Source organism: Musa acuminata, chromosome BXJ1-5, assembly GCF_036884655.1.
Source record: "Musa acuminata AAA Group cultivar baxijiao chromosome BXJ1-5, Cavendish_Baxijiao_AAA, whole genome shotgun sequence".
NCBI lineage: Eukaryota > Viridiplantae > Streptophyta > Magnoliopsida > Zingiberales > Musaceae > Musa > Musa acuminata.
Window position 1 is genome coordinate 9,518,206 of NC_088331.1, and position 27,090 is coordinate 9,545,295.

The 27,090-nt window shown below is 44.1% G+C and overlaps 5 protein-coding genes and 1 long non-coding RNA gene across 6 annotated transcripts; 1 reads left to right on the plus strand and 5 right to left on the minus strand.

The window, feature by feature from the left end:
* Positions 1-1,295: 1,295 nt before the first annotated feature.
* LOC135675243 (uncharacterized) lies at positions 1,296-2,345 on the minus strand. Its single transcript, XM_065185522.1, has one exon. It carries the CDS (start codon positions 2,343-2,345, stop codon positions 1,296-1,298), a length of 1,050 nt encoding a protein of 349 aa, XP_065041594.1.
* A 1,275-nt stretch (positions 2,346-3,620) lies between these two features.
* On the minus strand, positions 3,621-5,801 carry LOC135675244 (uncharacterized). The gene is made up of 2 exons (XM_065185523.1): positions 5,468-5,801; positions 3,621-5,353 (listed from the first exon to the last, which is right to left on the minus strand). Exons 1-2 carry the CDS (start codon positions 5,799-5,801, stop codon positions 3,621-3,623), a joined length of 2,067 nt encoding a protein of 688 aa, XP_065041595.1.
* A 412-nt stretch (positions 5,802-6,213) lies between these two features.
* On the plus strand, positions 6,214-12,857 carry LOC135675245 (uncharacterized). Its single transcript, XM_065185524.1, has 4 exons — positions 6,214-6,323; positions 6,833-7,019; positions 7,101-7,632; positions 12,670-12,857. Exons 1-4 carry the CDS (start codon positions 6,214-6,216, stop codon positions 12,855-12,857), a joined length of 1,017 nt encoding a protein of 338 aa, XP_065041596.1.
* A 1,715-nt stretch (positions 12,858-14,572) lies between these two features.
* On the minus strand, positions 14,573-15,273 carry LOC135673685 (uncharacterized). The gene is made up of 2 exons (XR_010513415.1): positions 15,190-15,273; positions 14,573-14,974 (listed from the first exon to the last, which is right to left on the minus strand). It is a non-coding gene; the product is annotated as an uncharacterized LOC135673685 (long non-coding RNA).
* Positions 15,274-18,490: 3,217 nt separating this feature from the next.
* On the minus strand, positions 18,491-21,108 carry LOC103984835 (uncharacterized). Its single transcript, XM_065182884.1, has 2 exons — positions 20,881-21,108; positions 18,491-20,590 (listed from the first exon to the last, which is right to left on the minus strand). The coding sequence occupies exon 2, from the start codon at positions 20,425-20,427 to the stop codon at positions 18,697-18,699; it is 1,731 nt and encodes a 576-aa protein (XP_065038956.1). The 5' UTR covers positions 20,428-20,590; positions 20,881-21,108; the 3' UTR covers positions 18,491-18,696.
* Positions 21,109-22,153: 1,045 nt separating this feature from the next.
* Positions 22,154-26,990, minus strand: LOC135673684 (ubiquitin-conjugating enzyme E2 4-like). Its single transcript, XM_065182885.1, has 6 exons — positions 26,749-26,990; positions 26,560-26,639; positions 25,833-25,947; positions 25,622-25,674; positions 25,367-25,495; positions 22,154-22,454 (listed from the first exon to the last, which is right to left on the minus strand). The coding sequence occupies exons 1-6, from the start codon at positions 26,790-26,792 to the stop codon at positions 22,324-22,326; spliced, it is 552 nt and encodes a 183-aa protein (XP_065038957.1). The 5' UTR covers positions 26,793-26,990; the 3' UTR covers positions 22,154-22,323.
* Between the last annotated feature and the right edge of the window lie 100 nt (positions 26,991-27,090).

The window sequence follows — 27,090 nt, forward strand, 5'->3', positions numbered from 1 at the left end:
GCTGGATGATGAACTGCAGACGCTCTCGAACGACATCGAGTCCGCCCGATCTTCGGCCTGGGTGGCTGAGGAAGCCCTGAAGGAAGAGCAGCGAGCGCTGCCAGAGCGGCTGGAGAGAGCAGTCGTTGAGTACAAGGCCTCGGCGAGTTTTGAGCGTGGCCTGGTAAGGTCGGGGTGGGTGACGTATGAATTCGGATACCGGGTGGCCTGTGCTCGCGCCCGATCGACCCATCCGGAGTGGGAGCTGGAGCCGGACCCTTTTGCCGATCACCCTGCGGATGATGGCGTGGATATGCCGGGGAGCGTTCCCTTTGATGATGGGCCCGAGATGCCTCCTCCGAGTTGATTTGTATTTTACTTTTTGTTTTTGGCTGGGTCGGCCTTTGATCTCTGTATCGCCTACCCATTGCATGTACATATCTTTTATATTGGAGGTAGTTCGTTCTGACTATTGTCGCGTGAGTCCCTTATAATGCATGCCCTTGTTTGATCTTTCTTTATGGATAGAACTTCTTCAGGTTTGTTGCGTTCCAGGTTCTTGGTAAGTGGTTTTCTTCCATAGTTTCGAGTCGGTAGGTCCCTTCTCGGACCATGTCGTAGACCCTGTATGGGCCCTACCAGTTGGGTGCGAGCTTGCCTCCCGCCCGGGTCGGGTCGGTTACCTCTGCCTTGCGGAGGACGAGATCAATGATCTTGATTGGGCGGGGACGGACTCTTCGGTTGTACATTCGTGCCACGGCCTTTTTATAGGCCAGGGAGCGCAGGTGGGCCTCGATCCTCCTTTCCTCAAGGAGGTCTAAGTGCGCTCTCAGGCCTTCCTCAGAACCATCTTGTTTGTAACCCGAGGTGCGAAAAATTGGGAATACCATTTCGGGCGGGAGGACCGCTTCGGTCCCGAATGTAAGGCTGAACGGGGATTCGCCTGAAGCCGTCTTCGGGGTTGTCCGCATCGCCCATAGAACGCTCGGCAGCTCGTCTACCCAGGTTCCGTGCGTGCCCGAGACTCTCCTCCTGAGGCCCTATAGAATCGCCTGATTCATTACCTCGGCTTGCCCGTTGGTCTGGGGGCGCGCCACCGAGCTAAACTTCAGTTGTATTCCATACGACGAGCAGTATGCTTTAAACTTGGCGTTGTTGAACTGGACCCCATTGTCGGTGATAATGGCCCTCGAGATCCAGAACCGAGTGATGATGTTCTTCCACGTGAAGCTTTGAACTTGCTTCTCGGTGATGGAGGCCAAGGGTTCGGCTTCAACCCATTTTGTGAAATAATCAACCCCGACAATGAGGAAACGTCATTGCCCTGAAGCCGGAGGAAAGGGGCCGAGGAGATCGAGTCCCCACTGGGCGAAGGGCCAAGCGATTTCCATCGGGTTGAGAGGGACCGCCGGTTGATGCTGCAGTCTGGCGTGCTGTTGGCACGGTTGGCATTGTTGCACGTATGATGCGGCGTCTCGGCGCATCGTTGGCCAGTAGTATCCTTGTCGGAGGGCCTTGAAGGCCAAGGTCCGACCCCCGATATGCTCCCCGCAAATTCCCTCGTGAAGCTCGGCGAGGACAGTGTTGGCCTCGGGTGGTGCGAGGCAGAGCAAGAGGGGCTGTGAGAAACCTCTGCGGTACAGCTTCCCACCGACTACGCTATACCAGGCCTGTGTTCGCCTTAGTCGTCTTCCTGTCGTTGGGTTGTCCGGCTCTGTCCCATCTGTCTTGAAGCGGAGTATCTCCTCCATCCAGTTGGGCGGGGTTCGAGTCTCGACGACGCCGCAGGATGGTATGGTTGGCGCTGCTATGGGCTCGGTCATGGAGGTTTCTTCTAAACCCCGTGCGGAGGCTGCTTTCGCTAGGGCGTCGGCTGATGCGTTCTGGGCCTGGGGCACTTGCGTGATTGAGAACCGGCTGAAGAGGCGGGCGAGCCGCTGCGTTTCCGCCAGGTATGATGCCATTGTGGGGTCCCGGGTCTCGTAGCTCCCATTCACGTGTCCTGTCACCAGCTGAGAGTCGTTGAATACCTCGAGGTTGTCTACCTGCATCTCTAAGGCGAGGCGTAGGCCATGTAGTAGCGCCTCATACTCGGCTTCGTTGTTAGTGGCTGGGAATTGCAGTCGGATGGACCTCTCGTAGGTTTCTCCAATAGGGCTTCTAAGGACGAGGTCGATTCCGGCTGCGCCGGTGATGGCGGAGCCGTCGACGTGCAGGGTCCACGCGCGGTCGGTGTCCCTCCGTCCATCTGCACAATCCTCGGGCGTTAGTTCAGAGATGAAGTCGGCCAGTACCTGGGCTTTGATGGCGTTCCGAGGAGAGTATTGGATGTCGAACTCGCTGAGCTCGACCGACCACCGTAACATTCGGCCTGACACGTCGAACTTGGATAGGATTTTCTGCAGCGGCTGGTCAGTGATGACTTTGATTGTGTGGGACTGGAAGTATGGGCGCAGCTTTCGCGCTGTCTTTACCAACGCCAGAGCCAGCCTTTCGATAGGGGGGTATCGCGCCTCGGCTCCGGCGAGGACGTGGCTGACGTAATAGATAGGCTACTGCTTCGGCGGTGCTTCTTGGACCAATACCGAGCTGACTACTCGTGCTGACGCCGCTAGGTAAAGGCCCAGGGTTTCCCCTGGCTCAGGGGAAGCGAGTCGGGGCAGGCGGGTAAGGTACGTCTTTAGGTCTTCAAAAGCTTCCTCGCACTCGGGGGTCCAGGTGAAGTTGTTGACTTGTTGCAGGGCCTGGAAGAAGGGCAGGCATCTGTCGCCTGACCGGGATATGAATCTACTGAGCGTCGCCAGCTTCCCCATGAGGCACTGTACCTCTTTGACGGAGCGGGGTGAGTGCATCCGGGTTATGGCCCGTACCTTTTCCGGGTTGGCGTCTATTCCCCTCTGGTGGATGACGAAGCCGAGGAATCTTCCCGAGCTAACCCCGAAGATGCACTTTGCGGGGTTCAAACGCATATTGAATCGTCTGAGGGTCTGAAAGGTTTCCGCCAAGTCGGCCAAGTGCGCCTCCGCGGTTCTGCTCTTTACGATCATGTCGTCCACATATATTTCCATGTTCCTTCCAATTTGGCGTTTGAACAGCTTGTCGACCATCCTCTGCTGGTAGGTTGCCCCAGCGTTCTTTAGGACGAACGACATCACCTTGTAGCAATATATTCCTCTGTCGGTGATGAAGGCGGTATTCTCTTGGTCTTTTGGTGCCATGTGGATTTGGTTGTAGCTCGAGTATGCGTCCAAGAAGGTAAGGAGTTCGCAACCCGAGGTGGCGTCGACTAACTGATCTATCCTCGGGAGCGGGTAGTAGTCTTTGGGACACGCCTGGTTGAGATTGGTGTAGTCAACGCACATCCGCCAGCTTCCATTAGGCTTTTTAACAAGGACTACATTTGACAGCCACTGGGGGAACTTCACTTCGGAAATGAATCTGGCCTCTGTCAATCGGTCGACTTCTTCGCTGATCGCCTTCTGCCGGTCGGGGGTGAACCTCCGTGGCCTTTGCTTCACAGGCTTGGCCTCGGGATTGATGTTAAGCTGGTGTTCGGCTACCGTGCGATCGATCCCTGGCATTTCCTTGGGCGACCATGCGAATACATCAGTGTTTTCCTTCAGGAACTCGACGAGCTAGAGCTAGTTTTCTCTGGGTTGGGCCGCGCCGATTTTCACAGTCTGACCGGGCCGGTCTCCCTTTATCGGCTCCTCGGTAAGCTGCTCAGGGGGTTCAAGGTGCGTTGGTGTGGCAGCCTCTTCTCGAGGGTCTGGGATATGGAGGCATGCCCTCTTCGGGAGGGAGACCGCGGTGAGGTAGCACCTTCTCGACTCTCCTGGGTTGATTCGTGACTCTCCGACCCCTGCCGAGGTGGGAAACTTGATGGCTCGGTGGTAGGTTGAGACTACCGCTTTCAGCTTGTTGAGCGTTGGGCGTCCGAGGATGACGTTGTAGGCCGAGGGCAGGCTGACCACCATGAACGTAGTCATTATTGTCCTGGTCCTTGGTTCCTCCCCAATGGTGACAGGGAGTGTGGTGGTGCCAAGCGGGGAGATTGAGTCTCCGGTGAATCCCGCGAGGGCCGAGCTTATGGGAATGAGGTCCTCAGTGGGCAAGCCGAGCCTTTTGAAGGCGTCGAGGTACAAGACGTCGGCGGAGCTCCCAATGTCGACCATTACCCTCTTTACCCGAGCGTTGGCGATCTGGATGGAGATCACCAGAGCGTCGTCATGATGGGACCGTTCCCCCTCCTCGGCCCCAAAAGAGATTTCGGGTTCTAGCTCGGGTCGGGGGCGTTTCTCGACCGAGCTCCGGGCGTAGGATTTCCTTGAGCTTGAGCTGCTGTCGCCTGCCGCCGGTCCCCCGATGATGACATCGACCTGCCTTTCGACGGGCATCCGGGGACGCAGGGTTGCTTCTCGAGGTTCCTTGAGATAGCGGCCGAGGTACCCCCTTCTGATCAGCTCCTCAATCTGGTTCTGGAGGTCGTGGCAGTCCTCTGTGTCATGGCCATGGTCTCGGTGGAACCTGCAGTATTTCGACCGATTTTTGTAAGTAGCTCTCATGGGATTGGGGGGCCGCAAAAGACCTTTCTCCCTGATCTGGAGGAAGATCTCGGTACGAGGCGTGTTGAGTGGGAGGGGCGGAGGCCTCGGGAGCCGCTGCTCGGGATGGTCAACCCTCCGACGGGGTTGCGGGTCGACCGACGAGGTGGCGGCTCGGGATTGCTCGATCCACGGTTTCTTCCCGATCGCGTGTCTTCCTGCTGCCAATGCTTCGCTGGCAACGTATTGGTTGGCACGGTGGAGCATCTCAGGGACAGTGGCCGGCAGCTTCTCAATTAGTGACCAGAAGAACCTCGAGGGTTTCAGCCCCGTCAGGAACGCCTGCATGATCAAAGAAGGGTGAGTATCCGGATACCCGTGGATCTCCGCGGCGAAGCGTGTTACAAACTGTGTGAGCGTCTCCTCTTCGTGCTGCGTTATCGCCAGCAGGGCCGCTATGGGAGGCTGAGGTCGCGCGCTGGTAAGGAAGCTTTGTTCGAACTCCTTGGCGAACTGGTCGAAAGATGTGATTGAGGATTGGCGCAGCCGGCTAAACCATGCGCGTGCTGGTCCTCTGAAGGTGGTCGGGAATGTACGGCACATTAGTGCGTCAGACCTGCCGTAGAGGGCCATCTGAGTCCTGAACGCGGCGACATGCTCCGCTGGGTCGGAGCCGCCGTCGTACGTTTCTAGGGCCGACACCTTGAAGTTGAGGGGAACAGGTTTCTCTTGTATTTCCTGAACAAAAGGGGATCCACCCGAGGTGCCCTCATTTGATTCGTCCCGTGACTTCTGGAGCTCACGTCGGAATTCGTCCAGGCGGCGGTTGACTTGGGAGAATTGTACCTTAATGAAGTTGTCCGCCGAGTCGGATGATACGGAGTCAGGCTTAGGGCGACGTCACGCAACTCGGGAGGGTGCGGGAGAAACGCATGCGGGCGAACTCTCGTGGTGAACGGCCCCGTCTCGGGTTTCACCGGTTGCATCCTGTCCCGTGCTCGGCCTTTGTTGGGTTGGGTCGGTGGAGGCGTCTGTCAGTCGCCTGATTTCAGAAATAAGTGGGACAACGGTCTGCATTATCTCCGCTATTCCCTGTACTTGCTTAGCGAGGGCGAAAAACGCCTCGGGCGGTACGGCCGGGGGGCCAACCGCGGGTAATGGGGGTGGCATCCCTAAGTCGTTGAAAAGGCGCCAATAACGATCCGGCGTTGACGTCGGCATTTCTCTTTCTCCGTGGGCGACGGGTCCGACGGAGTCGGCATGAGGATCGCTCGACATTCGGGCCCTTCCTCTAGCGCCAATCTGATGCGGTCTGCACCTGTTTATGCCGTGACCTCGGGGCGGTACGACTCGGTTCAGGGGTCCGGATGTCGAGGATCACAGGTAGAGCTTCTTGACGTCTTTGGGGAAGCGCTCGCAGCAACCCGATCGGGGCGTGGTCTTCGGAGATGGTTAGTTGCAGCGTCCCGGTAACGCGGTCGTCGTGTACCTGCACAAAGGTCGGACCGTATCTTCGGCCCGACCCCTCCGACGATCTAATTAGCGGACGAGAAGAGGATTTCTGTGTGTAGAACTCGTGCTGTTGTCCCCCCCCCCCCCCCCCCCCCCCCCCTAATTACCTTTAGGGCTCTGGACTATTTATAGTTTGGGTTTGATACTACCTGATGTTCCTGCCTGTCAGAGCAGGGTCATGCCTCTGGCTGGATTTGACATCGCCATTAGGCTCGCGTGGCGGACCATCCTGTCGCAGGGTATGGGCGGCCTCGGTCGTCGCCTTCTGCGTTTGGGTGAACGTGCAGGGTATGGGCGACGGAGCCGCTGGCTGAGAGGGGGTGACGTTGGCGACGTCGGGTCAGCGTTAATGGTCGTTCACTCGGGCAGGGTGTGGGCCACGCGCGGATGGCATCGTGGCATGTCGCGTCGCCATTACTCCCTAAGGGGGGTCACTTCGATTGTCCAACCATGGGATGGCTGGCATCACAGTCCGTGTCCCCGTTGACTATATGGTGACCCCCCTATCAGATACGGTTTCAGAGAAAATGCCACATATCTCGAAGCTGTATACGCTGAAACTTCAAATTTACGTGGACGCTTTTGATTTTGATTTTGATTTCGAATTTGATGATCAGACAAGAAATAGCACGTACTATTGAATCCTATCGTAAGTATGCTATGTCTTTGAATCCTATCGTAAGAAATTCCTGTGAAATGCTTTGAAGAACCAATGCATTTTAATTTACTAGGAAAAGTGTAGATCTAAAGTCGTCATATTTCTAAGTTGAAATGAGCATCAATGACATTTTATGTAGTGCCAATCCGGATGAGGTGTCTCGTGTGTACTACGCTGACGGCCGCATTCATATAAGAAAGAATCGGATTGGCTTGTGCTTCGACGAGGGTTGCCGCCTACAGGCAACCGACATGGACCACCTCCACCGCTTGCATCCGCCTCTCGCCAGCTTCGCTGCCTCATGGTCTTTGCCTTGGCAACCTCAGGTATCTTCCCTCTTCTTCTCCTCCTCCTCCGACCTCTCGAAACTAGAGCTTGTAGCCATGATAGGTTGGAATGCATGGCAGGAAGCGGACGGAGTCGCGACGGCGGAGGAGCTGAAGCAAGCGCTCCTCCGGACGACCCTGGAGCTCGAGTCCACTCGCGCCACGGCCAAGGAGGAGCTCCGGAGGATGGAGTCCCGGGGCCTCCACCTCTCCCGCCTGCTCGAGGCCGCCACCCGAGAGCGCGACGAGGCCCGCCACGCCCTCCTCCTCCTCCTCCTTCACCACACCGACCGCGGTCAACCACTCCAGGAACCCAAGCCCATCCTCGGCCCCAACTTGGCTTTGGACGAGGGGACTGACGTCGCGGAGGCGGCGGCAGCGGCGGCGGCTGCTACTGCTGCCGCGGAGGACGTGGTTGAGAGAAGCAACCGGGCATCTTCGGCGGTGGCGGAGGTGGAGTTGGCGGCAGTGAGGAGGGCGCTGCCGGAAAAGGGGCGACTGGTGGAGGCGGGGCCGTTGCTGTTGTTGAGTCCCGTCCATATATGGCCTTGGACAATTTGGCCGATTGAGTCCAAATCAGCAAATGAAAGAAATAAAAAAGAGGAGAGAGAAGGTGAGGAAAATAGATCAGAATGCGCGTGTAGCGTGCGGCGGTGGCCAAACATTGTCAGTTTCGATCCAAATTTTATGTGGAGAATCCTTGCAACAAACTCTACAATCCTAACGGTGTTGATCTACAGTTTACCCTTTCTAAGGTACTTTCCTGCGATATCCACTTTGTAAGACCTAGAATTCTTTTTGAAGGAGATCCATCTATGTTTTGAAGATATGTTATTATTGAGCCAAGATCTATGTTCTTGATGTTATTATGATCCTCTTGTTATTCTAGAGAAGACCTACTGTAAACCTGTTATCAGTATTATTGATAGTGAAAGTTTGAGGTGGACTACGATCCCGTAGTTTTTTCCACATTGGGTTTTCCACGTTAAAAGATTTGGTCTCACTGTATGATTGATTTTTGCTCTGCTATTTATACTGTGCTGGTTAATATTTTCATTTGGATACCAAGTTAGTATTTGGATGAGGAACCCATTTTGATACACAAAGAGGGAAAAGAATATTCCGCTTTAACAGGTTTCTTCCCAATAAGTGGTATTAGAGCGTCAGGTTGTTTGGTGCTAGTTTTCTTGTGTGATTGAAATGGAACAATCAGATGGTATGATTAAATTGAACTCATCAAATTATTCCACTTAGAGGCGTCTGATGGAAGATTCGCTCTATTGCAAAGATTTATATAAGTCTATCAAGGTTAAAGATAAACCTTCTACTATGGACGATGAAGAATGAGAAGTTCAACATAGAAAAGCTATTGCCTATATTAGAAGATGGATGGATATAAACTTGCATGAGCATATTTCAGATGAAACCAGAGCTGATGTTGTTTGGCAAATGTTAGAAAACCTCTTTGCGAAAAAGATAGTGGGAAATAGAATTTATCTCCTCAGAAGGCTTGTAAATTTGAAGTATAAAGATTATAGTAACATTGTTGAGCACATAAGCCTATTTCAGAGTCTTGCAAACAAGTTGATTGCTATGAAAATGAATATAGATGATGAGATGCAGGGATTATTATTTCTTAGCTCTTTACCAGAAAGTTGGGAAACGTATGTGGTGACTATTTGTAACTCCACGCCAGAGGGGACTCTAACCATAGATATGGTTAAAGACAGTTTGTTAAATGAAGATGCCAGAAGGAAAGAACAGGGTGAATCTTCTTCTGGTGCATTTGTTATTGAAAAACAAGAAAGACGTGAAAGAAATCATAGCAGAAATCCATATTATTATAGAGGAAGATCCAAGTCTAGAAGAGATATCAAATGTTTTCATTGTAACAGGTCAGGTCACATGAAGAAAGAGTGTAGGTTTTGGAAGCGAGAACAGAATGAAATGAAGAAAAATGAGAAAGAGACCAATACAGTTGCTGCTGAAGGTAATATCACTATTGTTTGTGATGAAGGTTGTGTTAGCCTTGTAGCTCAGGACAGTAGCTGGGTAATTGACTCTGGTGCTTCATTTCATGTCACTTCTCATGGTGATTTCGTTAGATCTTACACTATTGGTGATTTTGGTAATGTTAGAATGGGAAACAATGGTACATCTAAGATTATGGGTATTGGAGATATTTGCTTGGAGACCAGTATTGGGAGCAAATTAATACTCAAAGATGTAAGACATGTTCCAGATATTTGTCTTAACTTGATATCTACAAGTAGACTTGATAAGAAGGGACTTCAAACTCTTGTTAGAAAGCAGTTCTTACCAGCGTTACAAGGTACATCTCTTAAATCTTGTGATCATTGCTTAGTTAGAAAAACACATAGAGTTGCATTTCATACATATCCATCATCTAGAAGATCTGATGTTATTGATTTAGTTTATACTGATGTTTGTACTATGCAAACTAGAACTCTTAGAGGTGCTCTTTATTTTGTTACTTTTATTGATGCCAATTCTAGAAAAGTGTGGGCTTTTGTTTTGAAATCTAAAGACCAGGTACTCGATGCTTTCAAGGAGTTTCATGTCAGTGTTGAAAGAGAAACTGACAGAAAACTAAAGTGTATTCGATCAGATAATGGTGGCAACTACAGGGGTCCTTTTGAGAATTATTGCAGGTTTCATGGTATCAGGCTTGAGAAAATAGTTCCTAAAACTCCTCAGCAGAACGGTGTGGCAGAAAGGATGAACAGAACCATTGAAGAAAGGATTAGGTGTATGCTTTCTCACGCTAAGTTACCGAAGTCATTTTGGGGGGAGGCTATGAGAACTACAGTTGACCTGATAAATCTTTCTCCATCAGTTCCTCTACAAGGTGATGTTCCAAAGAGAGTATGGAGAGGAAAAGATATATCTTATAATCATTTGAGAGTCTTTGGGTATAAAGCATTTGTTCATATTCCCAAAGATGAGAGGTCCAAGTTTGATAGTAAAGCAAAAGCATGTATCTTCTTAGGATATGGTCATGAAGAGTTTGTGTACAGATTATGGGATCCAGTGAACAAGAAGATTATTAGAAGTAGAGATGTTGTGTTTCTTGAAGACCAATTGTTTGATGATGGTGATAATGTTGAGAAGCCAGAAACCTCTGTTTATATTCCTTGGAGTTTGGGTCCAGTTCCTTCACTTGTAGTTCATGATGATCATGGGGGAGATGAACAAGAAGATTGTGGTGAGAATACTAGTGATGATACACCTACAGTTGATGATGCTGAACCAACTGAACAGGCACCTCCACCACCAATTGAGATTCCATTGAGAAGATCCACTAGAGAGCGACAACCCTCTACCAGATATCCTCCACATGAGTATGTTATACTTACTGACGAGAGAGAGCCAGAAACTTACCAAGAAGCTATTCTACATGAGAATAAGAGTGAGTGGGTTAAAGTCATGCAAGAAGAGATGAGATCCTTGCTTGAGAACCATACCTATGACTTGGTAAGATTGCCTAAAGAGAAGAAAACTCTTAAGAATAAGTGGGTTTACAAATTGAAGACTGAAAGCAATAGCTCACAACAGAGATACAAGGCACGACTAGTTGTGAAAGGATTCAGTCAGAAGAAAGGTATTGACTTTGAAGAAATATTTTCTCCGGTTGTAAAAATGTCTTCTATCCGAGTTGTTCTTGGTTTGGCTGTCCGCTTGAATTTAGAAGTTGAGCAACTTGATGTAAAAACAGCATTTCTTCATGGTGACTTAGAAGAAGAAATTTACATGGAGCAACCAGAAGGTTTCAAAGTCAAGGGAAAAGAAAATCTGGTATGTAAGCTTAGGAAAAGCTTATATGGACTCAAACAGGCACCTAGACAGTGATATAAGAAGTTTGATTCCTTTATGATGAGCCAAGGGTATGATAGAACCACATATGATCATTGTGTGTTTATGAAGAAATTTTCAGATGATGATTTTATTATTTTACTACTATATGTTGATGATATGTTGCTTGTTGACCATGATGTTGGAAAAATTGAAAAGCTTAAAAGAGAGCTAAGTAAGTCTTTTGCCATGAAAGACTTGTGATCGGTGAGACAAATACTTGGCATGAAGATTCTTCGTGATAGGAAGAAAAGGAAGATTTGGCTATCTCAGGAGACTTACATTGAAAAGGTTCTTGAAAGATTCAACATGAGTAAAGCCAAAGCAGTTTGTTCTCCACTTGCATGTCATTTCAAGCTTAGTTCGAAACAATATCCTACAAGTGAGAAAGAAAAAGAAGAAATGTCCAGAGTGCCTTACTCATCTGCAATAGGCAGTTTGATGTATGATATGGTTTGTACTAGGCCAGACATAGCTCATGTAGTTGGAGTTGTCAGCCGATTTCTCTCTAATCCTGGAAAGGAACATTAGGCAGTAGTGAAATGGATATTAAGATATCTAAGAGGTACTTCCAGGTTATGTTTATGTTTTGGTAATGATGAACCTGTGTTAGAAGGGTATACAGATGTAGACATGGCAGGTGATACTGATTCCAGGAAGTCCACTTCGGGATTCTTAATGACGTTTGCAGGGGGAGCAGTCTCTTAGCAGTCTAAGTTACAGAAGTGTGTTGCTCTATCAACCACAGAAGTAGAATACATAGCAGTTACTGAAGCTTGTAAGGAAACTTTATGGATAAAAAAGTTTCTGCAGGAATTGGGCTTGAAACAGGAAGGATATACTGTTTACTGTGACAGTCAGAGCGACATTCACCTCTCCAAGAATTCAACATACCATTCTAGATTCAAGCATATTGATGTGAGATATTACTGGATTCGTAATGTGCTTGAGATGAAAGAATTACAATTGGAAAAAGTGCATACCAATGAGAATGGTTCAGATATATTGACAAAGTCTTTACCTAAGGAGAAGCTTGAAGCATGTAGGCGAAGAGCGGACTTGGTACAGCCCACCATATGAGCTTGAGGGAGAGAATTGTTGGGTACAGTCTATATGTGGGCTTGGACAATTGGGCCTATTGAGCTCAAATCAGCAAATGAAAAAAATTAAAAAGAGGAGAGAGAAGGTGAGGAAAATAGATCAGAGTGCGCGTGCAGCGTGCGACGACGTGCAGAGAAAAGAGGAGAGAGAAATAGAGAGAGAAAGTAAGGTTTCTGAGTTTTCTGTTTGACGATCGGTGGCCAAACATTATCAATTTCGGTCCAAATTTTATGTGGAGAATCTTTGCAGCAAACTCTACAATCCTAACAGTGTTGATCTACAATTTACCCTCTCTAAGGTACTTTCCTGCGATATCTACTTTGTGAGACCTAGAATTTTCTTTGGAGGAGATCCATCTATGTGATGAAGATATGTTATTCTTGAACCAAGATCTATGTTCTTGATGTTATTTTGATCATCTTGTTATTCTAGAGAAGATCTACTGTAAACCTGTTATCAGTATTATTGATAGTGGAAGTTTGAGGTGGACTACGGTTCCGTGGTTTTTCTCACATTGGGTTTTCCACGTTAAAAGATTTGGTCTCACCGTGTGATTGATTTTTACTCTGCTATTTATGCTGTGCTGATTAATATTTTCATTTGGATACCAAGTTAGTATTTTGATATACAAAAGAGGAAAAAAAATATTCCGCTTTAACAAATTTCTTCCCAACAGCTATTGGCGGGGCCGTTGCCATAGTGGTGCCACCGGCCGCCGGACCTGCGCAGCTCCGAGATCCCGCCTGTGGCCATCAGTCTGAACTCGATACCGAAGAGGGAGAAGGACGGGGCCGGGTCTCCGTCGCCGTCCTCCTTTTGGAATTCCTCATCATCCTCTTCCCCAGAAAGTGGCAGTCACCGTAGTGTCGGCGGGGAGGTCCAAAACGTCACGTTCTCTTAGAAAAAATGTGACGTCTCTCTCTCTCTCTCTCTCTCTCTCTCTCTCTCTCCAGATGAGTGTCACGTTCTTCTCTTTCCCAATCTGCATGTACGTAGCAAATGGGCAAAGAGACATAGAAAACACTGCCAAAGTTTGTTTTCTGTGAACAAATAAAACAAAAACAGTAGGAATCCTCCCAATTCTCAATGCAGCAGTTTTGGTTTGCCTCGTGCTTTTGTTTTCGTTTCATGTTTTTCGCCTTTTGTTTCTTGTTTTCCTGCAGATCAAATGTGATGAAAGCAATTAACTGGGCACATTCTACCGTAACAAGGATTCTGTAAGACACATATCTTTCCAGGATATATTATTGTAGCGGTAGCACTTGCCGAAATATATTGTTCTCGAGATAAATCCAACTCACCGGTTAACAGCTGTTGTCAGAGTTGTAAATATTTGTGTATGATATAAAGAAAGATGAACTTAGAAGACGGTTTCATATGGAAAGAATCATATTATATATATTAGATTTGATCCTGGCAAACGATTGAACGAATCGAATTATGTATATTGAGTTCGATTCATAGTTTAAGATCGAATATAATCTAATCAAATATAAGCTTACTGACAAATTTGACTCAAATTCATTGTTATTTCATGTGGACAAAATACGATCTTTTAAATAAAAATTTAAAGACAGGATTAAATTTTGGATATAATTAATATCTGACATGATATATGTTAATATTGATTAATTAGATTCGATGATCTTCAAATAATAAAAATATGATTAAGGAGATTGATGTTGGATTATGCCCAAGAGTTAGTTACCAAATCTGTCTTTTGAACCTACCAGCGTTAATTATGGACATGGGTCAATTTGTTGGCAGAATCCAATGATGAGCTTGGGTTAGAGCATGACTAAATCTGTGACCAAAAGGGAGAAGAAGAGTGTGTCACGGGAATCATTAGCTTTTCTTCGTCTTGAAATGGGAAACAATGAAACGAATGGCTATACTATAACTAATGTAAGGAATGATCATACTGTCATGGATAAAATTATAACCGAGATATTTGATATAATACTTGAGGGTTGATCGTTGGTTTGACAACCTCATTTTGTTTGTTATGTGATGGTGGATCACTTTAGACCTTTTGTCATGTAATCATCTAGAGCTTACGAAGTTTATATTTATAATTTATATTGACTATGCTTTCTTAAATGGTTCTTGTGAATCTTGTGAATTTCGAGTAAAATATTTTTTCTTTTGTAAGTTGTTAAGGGATCATAAACTTTTTTTGAAAAGATTGACCTTTTAAGAATGAGCAAAATCTTTTTTTGGTATTGTGATATCAGGAGAAAGCAATTAACTTGGAGATCTCGGAGTTCTACTGCTGGAGAGATTTGGTCTCATGTGAATGCTGAATAGGATGCAGACCAGAATGCAGTACGATCTCAAGTTGTGATCTTTGTAAGTACTGTGAGGCAAGTGAGGATAGTCTCTCCAATCTTGTCTTGGAGTCGGAAGTCGTAGCTCTCATGCTGACCTACCCATGCATAATTGTCAAACTAACCCTAATCTTTTCATCAATCCTCCAACATTACAAGAAGAAAGCCAATATGCTGGTTGGTGGCACACAGCTGCAATCATTCTGCTAGGTTCTATTAGTTCCCTTCTTTTCTCTCTGTGCATGAAGAAGATAATACTGAAAAGTTTTGTACTCTCAGGATCTGATCTTTGAATGTCGAAGAAGATAATGCACATGTCGAGTATAGAAAAACAACAAAAAAAATGTTACGTGGGGGAACACCATGAGGTTTCTGACACAAGAATTTTCACAAGAATCCAAGACTTGTTGGCCATAATTGACTTGGATATGAATCAGTAGGATCCAGCATTTACATCTTCATCCTGCAGAGAAGGGAGCTCTGAGGTCCTTCTTTCTTGCTTCGAGTCTGAACATGACCCAGCCCTACATCTTCCTACAGCCATTGGGCTTGACCTCCTTGCGGACCTTGAACCATTTGGAACAAGTCTCATCCTCCACTCTTCTGGAGGCTGATGACAGAAAGCTAACCTACATGTCCTCCATCTACATCTACCTGTCATCAGAACGAACATGACATAAGAGAAAAGTAAAGGGAACAGCCATTGGATTGCTCTGAAAAACCTTCTCAAGATGAATCAAGCTAAATGCTTGGTCCAAATGATGCCAAAATGTATTGACATGCTCTAAATGATGCTACAACTCATCTTGATGACTTTATCGTTCTCAGCAGAATCATGCAACATCCATAAAAAAGAGAAGAATATGTACAGATCTCCAAGTGGCTCATGCAGATTCTTGCCAATGTGGATATTTGTCGACAGGATTGTTCTCAGGGAAGACCCACAACATTTGATGAACAGTTGTCAGGTACTTTGAGCATGAAAGATACCTGTGTGGGAATTGGCTGTCATGTTGATGCCAAACTACAAAAGGTGATGTCTATTCAACCTGCACATGATGATGAACAAAAGTTGAAGGAGACAGCCAATAATAGAATAGATTGGATAGGTCGTCTGATGATGATGTTGATGATGATGAGCATATTTCTCACTGCATTTTAGATTATCAAATCTGAACTGATGTACAAATGCTGGAGAAAAAAACTAATAGAACCATGTGAACCTGAAGTGCAAATTATATGGACACAGAGTAATGTTTCATGCAAAGATTTGTATAGATAGATAAATTTTTAGATGATATTGCATTTATTTGTTTACATGACTATCTTGGTCAACAATTAACACCCTGATACTTAACAATTAACTCCTTTGCAAACCATGAGTTCATGGGGACAAGAACAGTAACAGTGCATGTGAATCCGTTTAATTAAATTACCTTGTCATATATCTTTGGGTATTTTAAGTCACTGTGAAAAATAGATCATTGTCTTCTTTAATGGCAAGAGAAACATTAAAAAAATATTTTTTTTCTTTTTTATTCCAATAGATCCCTTTCTTACCTTGTCATTTCTTGTCATATATCCCTTTTTTCCTTTTATTGTGTTTTTTTAAATAGATCTTGACTTCCGAATGTGCCTTTTTGGACTGATACCACAGAGTTTGACCTGGATTTCCATAGAACATTAGTTGCTCCAGTTGACACTGAAAACTAATTACATTCAGTAGGCCAAAAACAATAAAGAAAGAAAACAAATATTATGTGGTAAATGCCTAAGTATATGATCATGGACTGATCCCTCGGCCTGTTTGGACCTTCTCGGGTCTCAACGGATTTGACCTATTCAAGTATATGGCCCGTTTAAGGTCCACCATAATCCCAATTTTATGATCGACAAAAAGAAAAAGACAAACCAATAACTACAAGATGGTTGCAAGATGCCGTAAAAATAGATTCCTGCCTTCATCACTTCACCACTATATGCACACATACACATGCAAAATGGACGAACTGTAACGATGCAATGTGAATTGATTGCAAAACAAGAGTTGATTAAAGCAAACCTTACCAAAAAATCAGGACACCTGTTCCAAGCGTTCACCATCAACTGAGCACCTTGAACTGGGGGTGAAGTCTCAAACTGCACTAAGCAAATCAAGGACTACTCATAAAGACATGCTCTGGTTCATAGTGACTTCATGATCTGCACCAAGAAACAAACAAGTCTTCTTGGAGGTTTAGCCTATTTTATACAGTATAGGAATTTACTGGGACCAGTTGTTTCATAGTGGTTTAGCATGGTTACCTGATGTGAGAGAACAGAAGAAACAGAGTGTCTTGCCCCTTAGAATGGACAGATACGAAGGGAAAACCCACTCTTCACTGTTAATTCCAAGAATAGACCATTGCATTTCAAGGAAATGAAGAATCATCCTTTTGCTACTTATAAATTCATATTATATTTGATAAAACATGCAGGGTATCCTGGAAAGTCACCTTAATCTCTTAAGGTATTTCACTGAAGACAATTTTAAGTAAATCCCATGTGGCTGTAGATTCAAGTCAGCTATTGAAATAAGAGAGAGTAAGCTATGATACTATTTCCCACTAATCTTGTGAAATGTTTGTGCAACTGCACAATGGCATGTGGCTTTCAGGACGTTCATAGTCTATGGAGTAAAAGTTTGCTCAATCAGAAGAAAAAGTAATGGAACAAAAGGAAGATCATAGACATGATCTACGACTTTTGGCAGTCTAATTTTCCACAAACAGTTTGGGTCTTTAACAAGAACAAGCTACGAGAAAATAGAACTTATCGAAGTCACAAACTACGAGTCTGATACGAACAAACAGATATTGGAAATACCTAGAAATAGTACAAAATGTATCAGGACTTAAACAGTACAAGAAACAGATATGAAACGAAACAGAAGGAGAATTTTATAACATGTATCAGGACCTAAACAGTACAAAATGCCAAAATTCACAGAAATAGGCTAAGAGAATCAAGCTTGCCTAATTGCTTGATAACATTCCATCGCAACGTAAACATCGTGACTATGTTAAATCAATATTGGAAATACCAAGAAAATGGGGAAAAAGGTTCTTCTTAAAGTTCCATGTACATAACAACACCACCAGTGCATGTCACATTCTATTCTCCCGAGCATGAATATCAATCAAGGAGAAGAAGGAATAGCGTGTTTGTCATCTAGTAGCCATTAAATACATTGCCATAATTTAGAAGATGGATTTTCACGCAATACAAATTAGAACATGCACTAGGATATCACTGTTATTAGAAATAAATGAAAAGGATTCATTCATGTAGCTCACCCCAAATAGTTGGGATTATAACCCTCTGTACTTGTTAATGATGCTTTTGTATGGCCTAATTGCTTATATACCATGAAAGACCCACTGACATCATCTCCATTTCATGCACTCTACAAAAAAATAGACTCCAAGTTATAGCAACATAACAGAAGTATGGCTCAAATATGAATAGATAGATGTAAGCAACATAAAAGCAAAGATCTTACAGATTGGTTCCACAGGTGCAACAATACTAAATCTTTCCTGCAGTCTTGACTATGGACTTCCAATCACCATAAGTGTTTCTACTCAGTAAAGTGAGATACTAATCAGAGAAATTGGGAGCAAGTTCTTTAGCAGCTAACAAGAGGAGGTCCAATGAAAAACGACAAAGAATAGGACAGACATAATTTCTGCTTCGTAAGTCATATTAACTTTAATCAAATGCTTGCTTAATGCAATTCTTACCATATAGCCCAAAGCTAAAGCAATATCACTTCTCAAGCATGAATGCTGAATTTGCACCAGTACAGGAAGATCCATCAATAGGAGCATTAAGTAGCACAAGAATGAAAACAAATAATTTATCATTATAACCTATCTAGCATACAAAGCTGAAAGTTCATGCAACTTTATTTTCCTCATCATATCTGAATCACCAAAATAGATAAGAATATTGAGGTTAACCATAAATGAACACACAAAAGGATAACCACAAAATCATCACCTTGGATTATTTGTTTGCTCTCCATGAGGACAATTAAGATGAAGATAACATCACCACTAAATCAATGATCCACTCACAATCAGGTAGGAGATTACAGCAATAAGCAGGATCTATAGAGACAATCCTATCTGAATCACAAAAAATTGCTTCTATTCTGAACAACACAGTAGAATTGAGTAGAAATCTAGTACAACACAACAGTTCTGTGGACATGGAGGAAGAACAAGTTCTTAAGGACATAAAGGAAAAAAAGGCTTAGTATACTGCCTGATGTCAAAGCAAGCATTGCATAAACTCCTCAAAATGCTGGCATACCAAGTATCTCTATTGTAGGATCAAGAAGAGGTAGGACATGTATGAACACCATCCTTGCAATCATTGGTGAGATCGTTGAAGGTCTCGAGTTGTTTCTTACCCCTCAAGAACACTTCTGTGTCCACCTCAACCCTCATATACCCATCAAATTCCACTGGTACCCCGTTGTTAAGCTCCTTAGTCTCCAAGTACCATTCACTGTTCTCACCCCATAGATCCTTAAAATCGTCAAGGAAATATGTAGTGTATGCTTCTTTCAAAGGTTCAAAGAACGAAGTATCAGGCTCGTTAGTTGCAATATATAGGTGCCTCCCCTCCTCGATCTTATCTTTGAGAGTCACGAGAAGTGACTCTGGCGAAGTATCGACAGCAAGGTGTGGCCAGAGCTCAGCATTCTTCGCCTTCTCACCTCTCACAATGTGAACCGAGTCGAAGTCCCAATTCATCCTGGAGGCTATCGCAGAGACAATCTCCATCAACCGTCGTGACTTCCATAAGAGTTGCCATGGCCGCTGGATCACAGACTCGGTTTCACCCTCGCAGACCCTGTACCAGTGATTATCCGGCTTGACGTCGTCAAACTTCCTCATGATTAATGCGTCCTTGACATCGGCGAGCTTCATGGGGGTGACCTTGAAGTCATCAACATAGAAGAGGCTCAGTCCGTCCTTCTCGTTCCATTTCCCCCAGTCGGTCCAGAACTGGCCTTGGTCGATCACCGGAGCAGAGTGCTTCAAATGCTCGAAATCGAAGTATAACCTGAAGTCCTTGTCCTCCTCGTTCTGGCCCGTCAGCGTGTACATCGAGGACAGGCAAATCTTCATATCCATGACGAGCGTCCGGTTCAAGTACTGAGCTTCGCCTAGCGCGCAAAGAAAGCTCCACAAGTAGTGATTCATGCTCTTGCAGCGGTCACCGCCGCCCATGTAGATGAGATAACGTCCGGAGGCGAACGCGGATTCTGAATCGATCACTGGGAGGGTGTCGTTGACCGGCTCGCCAACGACCGGCACCGCCGCTGTCGTCTCATCGGCCTTCTTGGCCCCGAAGGCGGAGTCTTCGCCGGCATGATCGGGCTTGGAGCCGCGGCGCTTGCGTGCGTTGACACCGGAGTGGAAGTCATCGACCTTGGAGACAGAGAGGACGCAATTGGCGGACTGCGTCAGCTGGAACCGGCGGTAGTCTCTGTAAAACATGGGCCGAGTGGCGTCCTTGGGGCGGAAACGCCAGGCCATATCGCAGGAACCCGGCCCACTGGGGACGGCGACTGGCTTGCCGAAGCGGTAGAAGTGGATGTCCGGTAAGGCCTCGATGGCAGCGCGCATCAGCAGGTGGAAGAGTTCCGGATCGGCGCAGTCCACGGGCGCGGCGGGGTCGCACACAGGGACGACGGCGGCAGAGGCCGCGGTGGAGTTGATGTCGGAGAGCTCGATGAAGGGGGCGGCCTCAGTTCCCGCGGCGGCGGAGGTAGAATTGGAGGAGGAGTTGAGAAAGTCCTCGCCAGTGCGAAGGACGGAGGGATCGGAAAGAAAGGTAGCGTTCGAGGTGGAGGTGAGGAAGGAGGCAAGCCTGGAGGCGGCGGCAGGGGACCGGAGGAGGGGGTCATCGGGCTGGTAGATAGCGGCGATGATAGTAAAGACGAGGACGGCGACGACGAAGAGAGCGAAGCAGAGGTTGCCACCGCCGCTGCCAACTCCCCCGACGCGGAGTGCGCCCGAGCTCAGGTGGCTCAGTGTCCGCCCTCCTGCCATTTCTTTCTTGGATCCCTTCCTTCGCTACGGCTTGCTTGATCTAAGAGAGAGAGAGAGAGAGAGAGAAGTTGGAGTGTTGGATCTGGACCGGCGAGTCGAAAGAAGAAGAAGAAGAAGAAGGTTCTGGAGCTGCACTTGACGCTGAGATCTCGCTTGGTTTTGTCTAAAGAAAACGACCGACAGTGGAAGATTAAAGTTCGATTAGAAACCAAAAGAGAAGCAGCAGCAGAATGGAAGAAATTGCATGCTTGTCCGTATCAGTCGAAGAACATAATATGAAATGGATGGATTCATCACGATCATGGCATTGACTTATTATACCTTGCAACTTTCTCCCATTGTTTATGCCTTTCTCTTGTTTTTTATAAATATTTTATCTTTAAAATATTTCAGTATTACACTTCTATTCTATGGGAGCCCTTCTTTCATCGATTTAATGAAAATGCTCCTTACCTCCGTCAGCAACCCTCAATCATCGTCGTTGCCACCACCATCGACCGTCCCACTATTAATGGTGCCTCCCTCTCCTCTCTCTCTTTCCATCTTTTTCTTCTCCTCATCCTGGCCCCCTCCTCCCTCGTCACCATCGTTACTAGCGCCCCTCGCCACTTGCCTCCCAAAGGGCTCTTGTCTTTGATTGTGATGCAGGGGGAGTGACAGCGGGCAACGTGGGTAGCGAACTCCCCATCTTTAATCGTGAGGAAGGGAGAGTTGCAACCGCAGTAGCTATAGTCTTATCGAGGGAGGTGGGCGATGACCGTCAAAGCCAGGAAATGAGGGCACCAATAGTTAACGGGGGAGGAAGGGGAAAGGAGGATAGGGTGACACCACTTGTGGTGAGAGAAGGGGGTAGCAGAGGCAATGGCGATTAGGGGCTACAAAAGTGGAGACAACGGCGATCGGGGCCGGCAACGGAGAAAGTAACGATCGAGGGTGGCGATGGAGTTTGATATGCAGAGTAGAGCAATACCACCATTCCAAAATTGCTCAAATACTATGTCATAATAAATACCATTCCATATTCAACACAAATAATATTTACTAGGTTAAACCGGATGGTACGCGCATACTGAAGTCATATGCCATACCGATCTCGATCTCATAGCGAGTAACCTTTTTATTATTTATATTTTTTTTTTTTTTTTTCGAAACTCAATATAATCCGAATCCAAACCCCGATCGGCACAATGCCGATGAACAAATTTCAAACCTTGGTTTCAATCATTTCATCTACATTAATGATGCACAGTTTTATGTCACATTCCTTGAAATATGAATCTATCAGGCAACACATCCATGGTAGAAATCTGCAACATATATATGACAGTCCAAACACCACTAAAACCAGAGAGCAACAGAAACAGGATATATGCGGGTGTAGAGAACAAAAACTTGCCAAAGTTCAAGTTCTTGATTTCAGAACCACTTACACTGAAAAACTCTATAAACGTATCATCCCAGCTATTAATTGCTACAAAGTACAAGTAACATCTACACAAATGTTCATACTTTGTGAAGCATTCAAAGAGAAGAGACACCAAAAAAGCTGCCCAAAAACGATGATGATACATCCAAAGTTGATACCTCAAAAGAGACAGGGTGTATCTACCTAACATTCAAATACCGATTAGAGACTAAAACAAATCAACAGCAGTTCAAGAAAATATACGAATAAAACACCACTAGGAAAACAATTGCATATGGCATGACATACAACGGTGGCAGGTATGCAATTCCAAGTCCTTTAGATCTCGGAATAATCTGGTTAAACAAAGTCCAATAGCCATAGATAACTTGATGATTTGGTATGCTTATTTACAGTGGCACATAAAACAAAGAATTTAATCTTCTTTCTAGTAGCTGAAACAAAGATGTACAGGAAACAGAGAAACCCCATTAAGGATCGGGTTTTCCCACCACTTGTTCATCGCTGGAATCATATTCATCTTCACTCAGCTCTTCGTCACTCAACTTGTCTTCTGGAGAAGCGCCAATATCTTCAGGCTTTGCATATTTCTGACAGTATTCTGGATAATGAGGGTAAACGGAGCAGTAAGAAATTAAATACAAAAAATATAGAAAATTTAAAAATAAATGTCAAATCAACAAAATAAATTAGTTTACGTAGAAAGACAAAATGGGTCCAACACAAGATTCACACAACAGAAAAAGCCTCTTATCATCCTTCAGAAGTTAGCAGTAGGGAAATGGCATCCTCTTGTCAACACAAACCAACAAGATTATTGTTTTAATTTCACTAACCTCTAAAATCCCCAAATGCTTGGGTGCAACATTTAGTCAATACACTTTGTCAGAAAATTTCATGTCAACTGTGCTATAAGCACAGAATTATTCATGACAAGAACTAAATTAGTTGAACAAGCACAAACAGCTGTAATGGTATGCCAATTCTGGTAAGAACTTCACTTGTAATTTTATATGATGCAAATTTTAAGAGCTTCAAACTAAGGTATCTCACAAGCAGTGCCAATCAGGGACTCTGCATTATCAAACAACCAAAGAGTCTAACATAATAGCTCAAAATTTGTCACTTCTTAACAAGGCTCTCGAGTAGGAAACAGAGAACTATATGGATGATTTCATGTGATTGGTCCAGTTTTATTGCAAATAACTGTTATAGAAGTTATATGTATAACTGTTATATTTCAATCAAACCAGAATCGTTTGCCACAAATTTGCTAATGTTTCACATTTCTCCAAATAAGACGGACAGAGTAGGTTATTCAACAATGTTTATGTTTATTAGAAGATCAATAGATAAATATGCCATAGAAACTCATAATTCTTTGAGTCATTGGCATGGTAAATTACTCAAATCTGTTTTCAGTAAGAATCTGAACAAACTTCATGAAGAATATGGACGCGAATGATATAGGCACACCCAATCATTCTTTGTGTGTCCAAATGTTAGGATGTAATAACCTGATGATTTTTAGATGGACTACTGAAGGTGATAAAATGCATCAAGGAAACTTGCTCAAAATTTATGGAATAATATAAGATTGATCTTGGATAGTTAGATTAGGATAGGACATTAGCTAACCATGTTGTGTAGCCTTAAAATAAACCATGAAGCCAACCCCAAAAAGTTAAAATATAAATGTGTAAAACCATATTTTTTTTCTAGAAAATATCAGAGAGGAGCTAATTCATACCAAAGATTACAGGAGACAAAAACTAAAGAAATCAAAGCTAACCAATTCTGACAAATGTCTAACTATAAAATTAATATGGATTGAGCATATCATATCAGAATTGATTAAGAATGAGATTAACATCTGAACAGCAATGATTAAGGAATAAAACAGCATTCACAAACAATGCCAAATGACAAAAAATTTAGATGTCAGATGTCAATCTTGATCTTCTTTAGTAATTACCATGGGATGAATAGAGATAGCAAGAATAGGCAAACCCAATTTGCAACTAGAGGAAGTGCAAACTTAATCTCGCTTAAGATGATCTGTTGATTTACTGAGTAGCTTCGTGGGGAAAACAAAATGGCACTCTATATATATATATATATATATATATATATATATATATATATATATATATATATATATATATATATATATATATATCGCAGGATGCAAGAAATATTAAACAAACTTATTGACATGTCAGATCAATAAAATCTTTTGTAGCATACAACTAAAACAATCACCTTGCAAAGGCAAGACCTTTTGATTTGTTAGTGAATCAGTGACATACACTCCTTAAAAGGATTTTCCAAAAATATGCAACTGAAAGATAATAGTCCACTCCAATTTTGATTTTAACAGGTTGAAAAACAAGTGAAACTTGCTCTGATTTCTTTATTGGTGATAACAAATTGTACTCAATCAACTTTAGGCAGTCCAAGTAATAAGCTAACCAAGGTTAAATTTATAACCAGACTATTCAGTATTTATAATACCAAAAGAGAACACATAAGCAAAAAATTTCAGGAATTACAACCATATGATGATCACTTAATTTTGATTGATGTCAAAACTTAATATATTTCCCTCTCATATTTCCAATCTAAGTAACTTCTTTTGAGAATGTGTTCCACAGAGTGCCCAAGCCCTCCAACTGATACAAAAGCAAAAGACAACAAGAGAACAACCTGGTAGAAGTTGTTCAAGAAAAGATTCAAGTACTATCAAAAGTACAAAATATAGCAATATGACTAGAAAATGAACCTTCTTCAAAGATTTGATCCATTAACCCAGAAGCTTCATCCACAGTCACTACATAAACTAGAAGTCCTTAAAGTATGTCTGCCAGAGACAATTAAATCCTCAATTGCCCTGCACTATCTTTTCCAATTGTCAAAGAAAAAGCAACAACCAATGACCCTTTTTAGCTGTATCTTGCCCTATCTTAACATCCAACAAAATGAGCTTAAACTGAAAATCTCTGTGTCACTTGGCTTCCCACTATTCCATGCAAGTTTCAGGTGTACCATCATCATAATCAGGTTTTAGCCAAGATAGAAGCTCAGCACAAGAAACAAATACTTGATGCAAGGATCTCAAATGAGAATGCACATACAAAGGAGAAGTATAATATGCTAATATAACTAGTTCTTGTGGATCTTGACCCTTTCTCTTCATTTATCCTTTTAACCGCATGCGCCACCTGATTTTTTTGGACATTACAACTTGTTCATTGTAAGCACAAATGTAAACTTAGCTTATATGACAAATATACTCCATTAAAAACACACCTATTTGAAACTCATGCTAGAGGATTTATCTCCATATCAGCATTTAAGTCCCTAATTCATTTGCAGATATCGATTAAACAGGACTTTGGTAGTAAGCCAATACAGACCAATATCATTGTACCAGTAATTTGGTTAATCCAAGAAACTGCATAAATGTCGGATAGACCAAGCATGGGATGTCTTAAATCTAAAAAAACGCATTACCTTTAACCTTTTCTTCATAAGCAGGCCGATCGCGCATCATCAATGCTGCAGCTTCCCCATTCAATGGATCTGAAGGGTTTGGGTACAGAAGAAGTTGCGGGAGGAAAACTTCAAATACATTGACAAGATCTGACAGGAAATTTGCACAAAATTAACTTCCAATTAATTAAATCATCAAATTATTAGGTGTAGCACATCACTTTATATGTCAATCAAGGAATTACTGAGGACAATGATAAGGGCAGTTTCTATTACCAAACATAGGACTCCAAGTTTGGTTGATAACATCCAAACAAACTGAACCAGACCTGAAATGTTGGAATGCCAAACAATGAGCAAAATGCAGAAATTCTAATCTTCGGAATTTGTTTATATCATTGTGGATTATTGAAAAAAGGCTACAGGAGGAGGAAAAGTATTGTCCCAAAATAATGAACTAACAGAAGGAAGGCACCCAGAGACTCACATTTCATCTACATTAGGATGATACATCTTATTAACAAATCCAATTGAAGGAGATTTGTAAGGATAAGCATCTGGTAGTTCAACCCTTACTCTCCACACTCCTCCTTGATAGAGGCCTGCCATGATCAACAAGTAAGCTTTGAACTTATCACCAGGGAGTCCATCAAAAGCTAACGTCACGATCAGATACTGACTGATCAAAGATTTTCATAATAAATCAAGACAAGCAAACCATTAGCAGTAGGATAAAAGGATGAATAGCCAAACTAATCAATTTCAATAGATAGTCCAATAATCACCAAGCATGCACCTCAGTGCTATAACTTCACAAAACCTATCCGAATAGTCACAAAGAAGTTATTTTGACCGTGTAGCTGAGTTGAAACAACTAAATCAATATTTCCAACATCTCAAATCTAACTTTCTTAACTTTATATTAAAGAAAACAAAAGTAAATAGCTTTAAGTTCCTCTTTCGCATTAACTATTTCTTTATTCCGACACCTCGAATACACGAATCTTTGGGTTAAAAAGATAGAAAAAAGATTAAAGAAGAAACGGAAACACGAGTGCCGATAGATTGAAGTCCCTCTTTTACACCAACCACCACCTTTTCCCGTCAAATCAGATTAGCAAGAATACCCGAAGCGGGAAACGAAATCCAAGAAACCCCGGATCTTGGACGAAATGAAACAAGCATTAAAGATTCATGAGTAGTAAATGATGTACTCTCGTTGGGGCCGTGGAAATCCACAAAGAATTCTTGCATCCCGTCGTTCATCATTTCCACCTTATAGTCACTCATCATCCTGCGCGCCACAACAAGAAACGAAGGCACGAATCAACGAAAAGAAAAAAAGCAAAAAAGAGAGAAACAAGAACACCGGATCAAAGTCGGAGTTTTCTCCAGCGATCTACAGTTTCATGAGGTCCATCTCGCGGCGCTTGCTCGGAGACGACATCCCGCCCCTGCTTCCTTGACCGGCTCCGGAGGTATCGAGGACGAACGCCGATGATGTTGGGGCTGGAGGCCTAAAGATTCTTCCTTTCTCTGCTTTCTCGGCCTTTGAAGAGAGAGAGAGAGAGAGAGGGGGGCGGGGGGAGACGGGATGGAGAAAGGATTGGAAAAGGACAAAGGAAACGAGACGGCAAGGAAGTGTTTATGGGAGACGCTTCCAGTCTTTAACGCAGTATTTGTAGAGTTGTGGGGTCCTTTTTAGGTTTTATTCCACTCCTTGTGGCGTATATCTGCAAAAGTCC